General features: G+C 45.4%; 2 protein-coding genes across 6 annotated transcripts in view; both read left to right on the top strand.

The window, feature by feature from the left end:
• Window positions 1-10677, top strand: part of LOC125725217 (NACHT, LRR and PYD domains-containing protein 3-like) — a 457448-nt gene that overhangs the window by 439640 nt on the left and 7131 nt on the right. For all 5 annotated transcript variants that reach the window (XM_049001944.1, XM_049001941.1, XM_049001939.1 and 2 more), the window contains 2 exons: window positions 378-551; window positions 1259-1432. In XM_049001944.1, the coding sequence (XP_048857901.1) occupies window positions 378-551; window positions 1259-1432 (348 nt within the window). The remainder of the gene's footprint in view (window positions 1-377; window positions 552-1258; window positions 1433-10677) is intronic.
• LOC125725231 (uncharacterized) lies at window positions 2796-9861 on the top strand. The gene is made up of 2 exons (XM_049001999.1): window positions 2796-7883; window positions 7946-9861. The coding sequence occupies exon 1, from the start codon at window positions 5877-5879 to the stop codon at window positions 7806-7808; it is 1932 nt and encodes a 643-aa protein (XP_048857956.1). The 5' UTR covers window positions 2796-5876; the 3' UTR covers window positions 7809-7883; window positions 7946-9861.

Here is a 10677-nt window from a genome sequence, read left to right as displayed (position 1 = left end):
GGCCAGTATTGCTGGGTATTCCACACCGGAAACTGGAGATACTGAGCCCAGTATTACTGGATATTCCACACTGTAAACTGGGGATACTGAGGCCAGTATTGCTGGGTATTCCAAACCACAAACTGGAGATACTGAGGTCAGTAATATTGGGTATTCCACACTGTACGCTTTAGATACTGAGGTCAGTATTACTGTGTATTCCACACTATAAAGAGGAGATAGTGAGTAATTAGCTAAGGGAAAGGGAGGAGGGGTCCTGCCTTGTCTTAGACACTAAACTGTAATACTGGAATTATTTATTAGAGCATCACATATATTTAATAATTATAATGGTGAGGTGATATTATTTACTGGGGAGTTTCTGTCTTTCTCTGCAGGCTGTCAGGCTGTAGAGTCACAGAAGATGGCTGTTCTTCCCTGGCTTCAGCTCTGAGGTCAAACCCCTCACACCTGAGAGAGCTGGACCTGAGCTACAATCACCCAGGAGATTCAGGAGTGAAGCTGCTCTCTGCTGTACTGGAGGATCCCAGCTGTAAACTGGAGAAGCTGCAGTGAGTACAGAATATGCATTTTACACAAAAGTAACTGGACAGCAAGAAAACCCACGATGCCTTTCAGCAGTTACATAATAAACAAACACAAACAGCTTCTGTTTTCTTCTCCTACGTCCTTATATCCCACAATCTTATCAGCCCTCGATCCATGCTAGAAATAATTAAGCAGGGAAGCAGGAAACATCCATTCAACCATATTGTGACGTCCGCTGAGCGGAGGAGCAGGCAGACAGGGCAGTGGAGCCATGAAGACGAGCAAACGGGGTTTATTAAGGGCAGATGAGGAAACACGGCTCACAACATCAATGACAGATCTAGGGAAACAGACCTGAACACGGACTGAAATACACAAGACAAGCCGAAATAACAGGAAACAGCTGGTCAGAATCGGGGCAGCAGACGTGGTTAATGAGGGGGCGTGGCACATGAGGATCACACGAGCTGGGCGTGACACATATAATCCATGCAAAACATTTGTGTTGGTTAGCAAAGTTAACAACACTGTTACAGATAAACATGATGACTTTAACGTATTATGGACAAAAAAATAATGGACACCAAACAGAATCGGAATGATTGTTAAAATTATTTTTAATAATTTAATTGTTTTCTGAAAATCCATTATGTCATGGCCCTTATTCTCCTCATTTGAATACAGTGCTGCAGTGTAAAAACTGGATTTGAAAGTGTTTAATCTTTTTAAGGGTGGGCCGGTGTGAACTCACAGAGAAATGCTGTGAGGCACTGGATTCAGCTCTCAGATCAAACTCCTCACCCCTGAGAGAGCTGGACCTGAGTGACAATGACCTGCAGGACTCAGGAGTGAAGCTGCTCTCTGCTGGACTGGGGGACATACACTGTAAACTGGAGATACTGAGGTCAGTTTTACTGGGTATTCCACACTGTAAACTGGGGGTAGTGAGGTGAGTATTACTGGGTATTTCACACTGTACAGTAGAAAGTTAGAAAATAACTAATGATTTCAAAATAAAGCAGGAGTATCTAAGTCTAGGGGTTGACTTAAAAAATAACATTAGACTCGCTACAGTAAGTGGAATGTCGAAAGTAAGACTGCATTGGAGGCTAAGGATGACATTAAAAGTTTCTTCCAATATTTTAACTCCAAAAGAGCTCTAAAAGCTGAAATCACTCATCTGCAGGATAGTAAGGGCCTTATAATTGAAAATGAAAACTGATATAGTAAATGAGTATAATGATTATTTTACACGGGTGTTCGCAGTAGAGGACATGATTAACTTACCACCATTTTGAACAAATACAGTGTCGTATATAAACAATATACAGTCCCTCCACAATTATTGGCCCCTTGTAAAGATTTGTAAAAAGGGTTAGAAAAAAATCCACCTTTTGGCGAAGCAGCTTCATCTCACACTGAAAAAACGAGAAAAATCCAACCTTTCATTGAAATAAATTTATTCAAAGCAAAACAAATCCTTCATTGAGAAATTATTATATTCAACAAAAACACATGAGCCACGATTATTGGCAGCCCTGCTTTTAATACTCTGTACAGCCTCCCTTTGCCAGTATAACAGCACTGAGTCTCCTATGACATTTTATAAGGTTGGAGAATACAGAACAGGGCATCTGAGACTATTCCTCTTTACAGAATCTCTCCAGATCGCCCAGGGTCCTCGGCCCTCTCTTGTGCACTCTCCTCTTCAGCTCAGCCCACAGGTTTTCAGTGTGGTTCAGGTCAGGGGACTGAGATGGCCATGGCAGAAGCTTGATTCTGTGGTCAGCTGACCATTTTAATGTTGATTTGGACATGTGCTTAGGATCACCGTCCTGCTGGAAGATCCAATGAAGGCCCAGTTTTTGTTTCCTGGCAGCAGCAGCCAAATTTTGTATAAATGTCCTGGTATTTCATGGACCCCATAGTGCCATGTACCCTAACGAGGTTTCCAGGGTTTTTGGAGGAAAAACAGCTCCACAACATCACAGAACCTCCACCATATCTTACAGTTGGGATAAGGTTCATTTCATTATAGCCATCCTTCTTTTTACGCTAAACCCAGCTTGAATGTTTATTGCCAAAAAGCTCCATTTTTGTTTCATCAGACAGTTGAATTTGATTCCAGTCAAAGTTGTATAATGTTTTGCAAACTCCTGGCACTAACATTTTAAGTAAATGACAGAAAAAGCTTCTTTCTGTCATACCTTTCAAAACGTCTGTTAGCATGAAGGGGGCGTCTGATGGTATTTTGGAGACGTGGTAACCCCAAGGTTTTACTTTGTCTGGTAATTGACTAACAGTCATCCTTGGGGATTTTTTGCCTCTCTTACGATCCTCCTCACTGTATGTGGGGGCAAAATAACCTTGGGTCCTCTTTCAGGCAGGTTTCTAACAGTTCCAGTTGATGTCCACTTTTTAATTATTGCCCTAAGAGTAGAAATGGGCATTTTAAGGTGAGTAGCTATTTTTTAATCCACATTCCCTGACTTATGAAGGTCAGCACACTTCTCCCTCATTTGGTCTGTGTGTCTCTTATCTTTCCCATGTTGATGGATGACTAAGGGAATCTGGCCTCTGTGTCTCCTCATGTTTGTACCCCAGTTACTCAGGAAGTCATGGATTACAGCTTGAAGGCTCCTACTCACTCCAATCAACTCAAATATGTATAATTTACATGGGAAACATGCTTCAGTTACATTGTGTTCACTATAATTTGCAGGGCTGCCAATAATCGTGGCTCATGTGTTTTTGTTAAAAATAATTATTTCTTGATGAAGGATTAGATTTTTCTTCAGATAAATTGATTTTAATTAAAGGTTGGATTTTTCTCATTTTTTCCGTGTGAGATGAAGCAACTTCACCAGAAGGTGGATTTTTTCTTACCCCTTGTACAAAGGGGTGCCAATAATTGCGTAGGGCATGTATGTATAACTGAGGCTGATGTGGTACAAAGCCTATAGCTAAGCTCAAAATAAATAAATCACAGGGTCCTGATGGCATCTTACCTATAGTTTTAAAATAAATGAGGGTTATTATTAGCCAACCTTTAACTTTACTGTTTCCGAAATCCTTATTTGCACGTGAGGTACCTTATGATTGGAAGTATGCTAATATAGCACCCATATTCAAAAAAGGGGATAGATGTAATCCAGCAAACTACAGGCCAATTACTTTAACTTGCATAACTGGAAAAGTTATGGATACAAATAACCTGGATACAAATAACATTCTGAGGGGTAGCCAACCTGGATTTAGGAGAAGTAGATCCTGTTTAACTAATCTACTTGTGTTCTTTGAGGAAGCAAAAATAGAACTTGGTCACAAAATGTACTTAGATTTGCAGAAGGCCTTTGATGTTGTCCCCCTCAAACAGCTCTTGCTTAAGCTCAAAGCTGCAGGGATTTTAGGAACTGTAGCAACTTGCATTTGAAAACTGGTTAACTGACAGGAAGCAGCAGGTAGTTATTAGAGGCACAATGTCACAGTGGGCCTGCGTTCATAGTGGGGTACCGCAGGGTTCAATTTTAGGATCACTATTGTTCCTAATTTACATTAATGATATTGACACCAATACATACAGTAAACTAGTTAAATTTACAGACGACACCAAGGTGGATGATGTAGCAAATACTGATCTAGCAGCGGAGAGGCTACAACGGGATCTTTATTTAATTAGCGACTGGGCTGATACCTGGCAGATAAAATTTAATATAGATAAATGTAAGGTAATTTATGCAGGGAGCAGAAATATAAAGTACAGATTTTTTATGGGTTTCACTGAAATAAAGGTTACTAATTATGAGAAAGACCTCAGTCAGTATGTTGATGCTTCCATGTCCCACTCTCACCAGTGTGGGGAAGCAATTAAAAAGGCCAATAGGATGTTGGGTTACATCTCTAGGTGTGTGGAGTTTAATTTAAATGAAGTGATGCTAAGATTATACAATTCCTTGGTAAGACCCCACCTAGAATATTGTTTTAATGTGAGAGGGGGATATAGGGATGTCGAAGGAACAATGAGGTTCGCTTTAGTCCGTTCAGAAATATTTCTTAAAATATACACAAAATTATGATATATTTCATAAGCATTGATAGGTAATCGGGGGCAGTATGGTGGTGCAGTGGTTAGCACTGTTGCCTCACACCTCTGGGACCTGGGTTCGAGTCTCCGCCTGGGTCACATGTGTATGGAGATTGCATGTTCTCCCCATGTCGTCGTGGGGTTTCCTCCAGGTACTCCGGTTTCCCCCCACAGTCCAAAAACATGCTGAGGCTAATTGGACTTGCTAAATTGCCCATAGGAATGCGTGCGTGAGTGCATGGTGTGTGAGTGTGCCCTGCGATGGGCTGGGCCCCCATCCTGGGTTGTTCCCTGCCTCGTGCCCATTGCTTCCGGGATAGGCTCCGTACCCCCCGCGACCCAGTAGGATAAGTGGTTTGGAAAATGGATGGATGGATGGATGATAGGTAATCCCACTAATTAATAAAATGAAAAAGTAGCCACAAGCCATCTACACTCGGACGTGCTATAATCACCCACCTTCACACACGGACTGGGGAGCCCCTTTCAGTCCTGGCAGGAGACCAACACGTGATTCCTGAGAAGTGCCGGGCGATGCGCGCTCTATCCCACGGCTGATCTCTGGTCAGTGCTGAGCTCTCCCCCTTCCTTTATGCTAAATCTGGAGTGGTACTCGTGCGGGGAGGGGGCGAGCTGGCCAGGCTCACCCCCTTCCTCAGGGAATATGCTCTTTATTCTCCAATTCCTGTCCAGGTGAGGCTGTTTTGCGCTTGCGGTTACGAAGCATTTTCGGCAGGGCTTTCCCTTTTCCCCTGGGAAAGGCAAGATAGGTGTTCTAGCTCTTTCTGTGAGAAACAAGTTATATAAGTTATCAGTGAAAAAACATGTTTGTGCAGTTCACCTGTGGCACAACAATAATGTGGGTGAATCACGGTGGACGTTGTATTTGAATCCCGGGGTGTTTAGTCCAAACACGATCAGAATCAGTCCATACCTCAATCTCCTCATAGGTATGTCTGCTAGGTGGAGTTGGAGATGCAGTATAATCCCGTTATAATGGACTCGCTTATAACGGAATATCATCTATAACAGATGAGGTCTGCTGGTCGTACGCCTTTAAGAACCTCCAGAAAAAGCATCGGATATAGCGGACTCACATACAATAGAATTTCGCTTATAACGGACAAATAGTTTGGTCCCATTTGTCATTTGCCGTGTGTCTGTGGCAGGATACACGTGTGTGAGAGTGCCTGTGACAGGGTACGTGTGCGTGAGAGTGTCTGTGGCAGAGTACGTGTGTTTGACAGTGTCTGTGGCAGGCTACATGTGTATGAGAGTGTCTGTGGCAGGGTACGTGTGTGTGAGAGTGTCTGTGGCAGAGTACGTGTGTTTCAGAGTGTCTGCGGCAGAGTACGTGTGTTTGAGAGTGTCTGTGACAGGGTACATGTGTGTGAGAGTGTCTGCGGCAGGGTACATGTGTATGAGAGTGTCTGTGGCAGGGTACGTGTGTTTGAGAGTGTCTGTGACAGGGTACGTGTGTGTGAGAGTGTCTGTGACAGGGTACATGTGTGTGAGAGTGTCTGTGACAGGGTACGTGTGTTTCAGAGTGTCTGTGGCAGGGTACATGTGTATGAGAGTGTCTGTGGCAGAGAACGTGTGTTTGAGAGTGTCTGTGGCAGGGTACGTGTGTGTGAGAGTGTCTGTGGCAGGGTACGTGTGTTTCAGAGTGTCTGTGGCAGGGTACGTGTGTATGAGAGTGTCTGTGGCAGAGAACGTGTGTTTGAGAGTGTCTGTGGCAGGGTACATGTGTGTGAGAGTGTCTGTGGCAGGGTACATGTGTGTGAGAGTGTCTGTGACAGGGTACATGTGTGTGAGAGTGTCTGCGGCAGAGTACGTGTGTTTGACAGTGTCTGTGGCAGGCTACATGTGTATGAGAGTGTCTGTGGCAGGGTACGTGTGTGTGAGAGTGTCTGTGGCAGAGTACGTGTGTTTCAGAGTGTCTGCGGCAGAGTACGTGTGTTTGACAGTGTCTGTGGCAGGCTACATGTGTATGAGAGTGTCTGTGGCAGGGTACGTGTGTGTGAGAGTGTCTGTGGCAGAGTACGTGTGTTTCAGAGTGTCTGCGGCAGAGTACGTGTGTTTGAGAGTGTCTGTGACAGGGTACATGTGTGTGAGAGTGTCTGCGGCAGGGTACATGTGTATGAGAGTGTCTGTGGCAGGGTACGTGTCTTTGAGAGTGTCTGTGACAGGGTACGTGTGTGTGAGAGTGTCTGTGACAGGGTACATGTGTGTGAGAGTGTCTGTGACAGGGTACGTGTGTTTCAGAGTGTCTGTGGCAGGGTACATGTGTATGAGAGTGTCTGTGGCAGAGAACGTGTGTTTGAGAGTGTCTGTGGCAGGGTACGTGTGTGTGAGAGTGTCTGTGGCAGGGTACGTGTGTTTCAGAGTGTCTGTGGCAGGGTACGTGTGTATGAGAGTGTCTGTGGCAGAGCACGCGTGTTTGAGAGTGTCTGTGGCAGGGTACATGTGTGTGAGAGTGTCTGTGGCAGGGTACATGTGTGTGAGAGTGTCTGCGGCAGAGTATGTGTGTTTGAGAGTGTCTGTGGCAGGGTACGTGTGTGTGAGAGTGTCTGTGGCAGAGTACGTGTGTTTGAGAGTGTCTGTGGCAGGGTACGTGTGTGTGAGAGTGTCTACGGCAGAGTACGTGTGTTTGAGAGTGTCTGTGGCAGGGTACATGTGTGTGAGAGTGTCTGCGGCAGAGTACGTGTGTATGAGAGTGTCTGTGGCAGGGTACGTGTGTGTGAGAGTGTCTGTGACAGGGTACATGTGTGTGAGAGTGTCTGCGGCAGAGTACGTGTGTTTGAGAGTGTCTGTGACAGGGTACATGTGTGTGAGAGTGTCTGCGGCAGAGTACGTGTGTATGAGAGTGTCTGCGGAAGGTTACGCGTGTATGAGAGTGTCTGCGGCAGGGTACGTGTGTGTGAGAGTGTCTGCGGCAGGATACGTGTGTGTAAGAGTGTCTGTGGCAGGGTACGCGTCTATGAGAGTGTCTGCGGCAGAGTACGTGTGTTTGAGAGTGTCTGCGGCAGAGTACGTGTGTTTGAGAGTGTCTGTGACAGGGTACATGTGTGTGAGAGTGTCTGCGGCAGAGTACGTGTATATGAGAGTGTCTGTGGCAGGGTACATGTGTGTGAGAGTGTCTGTGACAGTGTACACGTGTGTGAGAGTGTCTGTGATTGGATACGTGTGTGTGTGAGAGTGTCTGTGACAGGATACATGTGTGTGAGAGTGTCTGCGGCAGAGTACGTGTGTATGAGAGTGTCTGTGGCAGGTTACGTGTGTGTGAGAGTGTCTGCGACAGGGTACGCGTGTGTGTGAGAGTGTCTGTGACAGGGTACGTGTGTGTGAGAGTGTCTGAGGCAGGGTACGTGTGTGTGACAGTGTCTGTGGCAGGGTACGCGTGTGTGAGAGTGTCTGTGACAGGGTAAGTGTGTGTGAGAGTGTCTGTGACAGTGTATGTGTCTGTGAGAGTGTCTGTGACAGGGTATGTGTCTGTGAGAGTGTCTGCGACTCCCCACCCCCAGTGCACTAGGTGACCTGCCCCACCCAGAGGCACAGGAGAAAAGAACCACTACCCCAAAGTAGAAGCTAGTTGAAGTGGCAGGAATGGGGGGGCGAGTAAAGTCAGTATTTCATGTGAGGAGTCGTAGAGGGGTGAGGAAAAGAAAAAGAGATAAATGCAAAAAAGTAAACAACGAAGGATTCTATTTATATATGATGATTCTGGATGATTGGAGCCGTAATTGTCAAAAAGAAATTAGTAAATAAAAAATTATCACACATATACACTCCTCAAAAAAATTAAAGGAACACTTTGAAAACACATCAGATATCAATGGGGAAAAAAATCATGCTGGATATCTATACTGATGTAGACTGGGTAATGTGTTAGGAACGAAAGGATGCCACATCGTTTGATGGAAATGAAATTATCAACCTACAGAGGGCTGAATTCAAAGAAATCCAAAAATCAAAGTGAAAAATGATGTGGCAGGCTAGTCCATTTTGTTGAAATTTCATTACAGTAACTCAGAATCATACTCAGTAGTTTGTATGGCCCCCACGTGGTTGTATGCATGCCTGACAATGTCGGGGCATCGTCCTAATGAGACCACGGATGGTGTCCTGGGGGATCTCCTCTCAGATCTGGACCTGAGCTTCTGGACAGTCTGAGGTTCAACCTGGTGGCATCGGATGGACGAAACATAATGTCTGTGGGGGGCAGTCAATGGTATCAATTCCTTCATCCTCCAGGAACTGCCTACATGCTCTTGCCACATGAGGCCGGGCATTGTTGTGCACCAGGAGAAACCCAGGACCCACTGCACCAGCATAGGGTCTGACAATGGGTTCAAGGATTTCATCCTGATACCTAATGGCTGTCAAGGTGATGTTGTCTAGCCTGTAGAGGACTGTGCGTCCCTCCATGGATATGCCTGCCCAGACCATCACTGACCCACCACTAAACCGGTCATGCTGAGCATAACGTTCTCCATGGCTTCTCCAGACCCTTTCACGTCTGTCACATGTGCTCAGGGTGAACCTGCTCTCATCTGTGAAAAGCACAGGGCACCAGTAGCAGACCTGCAAATTCTGGTATTCTATGGCAAATGCCAATCGAGCTCCATGGTGCTGGGCAGTGAGCACAGGGTCCACTAGAGGACGTTGGGCCCTCAAGCCAATGTCATGAAGTCTGTCATTGACCAAACAATCAGAAACATTCACACCAGTGGCCTGATGGAGGTCATTTTGTAGGGCTCCAGCAGTGTTCATCCTGTTCCTCCTTGCACAAAGGAGCAGATACTGGTCCTGCTGAAATGTTAAGGACCTTCTACGGCCCTGTCAGCTCTCCTTGAGTATCTGCCTGTCTCCTGGAATCTCCTCCATGCCCTTGAGACTGTGCTGGGAGACACAGCAAACCTTCTGGCAATGGCATGTATTGATGCGCCATCCTGGAGGAGTTGGACTACCTGTGCAACCTCTGTAGGGTCCAGGCATCGCCTCATGCTACCAGTAGTGACACTGACCATCGCCAAATGCAAAACTAGTGAAAAAACTGTCAGAAAAGTTGAGGAGGGAAAAATGCCAGTGGCCTCCACCTGTTAAACTAAATGAAATTAAATTAAATTCCTGGTTTGGGGGTCGTCTCATTGTTGCCCCTCTAGTTTACCTGCTGATAATTCCATTAACACCAAAGCAGCTGAACCTGATTAACAACCACCTCCGCTACTTAACTGACCTGATCAATATCCCAGAAGTTTAAAAGACTTGATGCTATACTCTGATTAAAAAGTGTTCCTTCAATTTTTTTGAGCAGTGTATTTTAATGAATAATGAATTTAGCAAGTCCAATTAGCCTCAGCATGTTTTTGGACTGTGAGGGGAAACCGGAGTACCTGGAGGAAACCCTGTGACGACATGGGGAGAACATGCAAACTCCACACACATGTGACCCAGGCGGAGACTTGAACGGGGTCCCAGAGGGGTTAGGCAACAGTGCTAAACACTGCACCACCCTCTGCAAACATACAAACAACCAGAATTCCAGAAAAGTTCTTTAAATTTGAATGAAATAACAAATAAAACACTTTCAAAACAGCCTATATTTTATTCACAACAGAACATAGATAATATAACAAATGTTCAAACTGGGAAATTGTACACCTTTATCCAGTAAATGAGCTCATTTCAAATTTGATGCCTGCTACATGTCCCAAAAAAGTCGGGAGTCGGGACTTACAGGGACAACAAATGCCTGAAAAAGCAAGAAAGTTTAAAAAGATTCAGCTGGGAAAACAACTAGCAACTAATTAAGTTAATTGATATCAGGTCTAGGGGCGGCATGGTGGTGCAGTGGTTAGCACTGTTGCCTCACACCTCTGGGACCCGGGTTCGAGTCTCCGCCTGGGTCACATGTGTGTGGAGTTTGCATGTTCTCCCCATGTCGTCACAGGGTTTCCTCCAGGTACTCCGGTTTCCCCTCACAGTCCAAAAACATGCTGAGGCTAATTGGAGTTGCTAAATTGCCCGTAGGTGTGCATGTGTGAGTGCATGGTGTGTGAGTG

This window comes from Brienomyrus brachyistius, unplaced genomic scaffold (assembly GCF_023856365.1).
Source record: "Brienomyrus brachyistius isolate T26 unplaced genomic scaffold, BBRACH_0.4 scaffold63, whole genome shotgun sequence".
NCBI classification, from domain to species: Eukaryota; Metazoa; Chordata; class Actinopteri; order Osteoglossiformes; family Mormyridae; genus Brienomyrus; species Brienomyrus brachyistius.
This window is presented reverse-complemented; position numbering and strand designations above follow the sequence as displayed.

Coding starts and splice junctions, on each gene's coding strand:
- LOC125725231 (XM_049001999.1), top strand. CDS start 5,877: ATGTGTATGAGAGTGTCTGTGGCAGGGTACGTGTGTGTGAGAGTGTCT.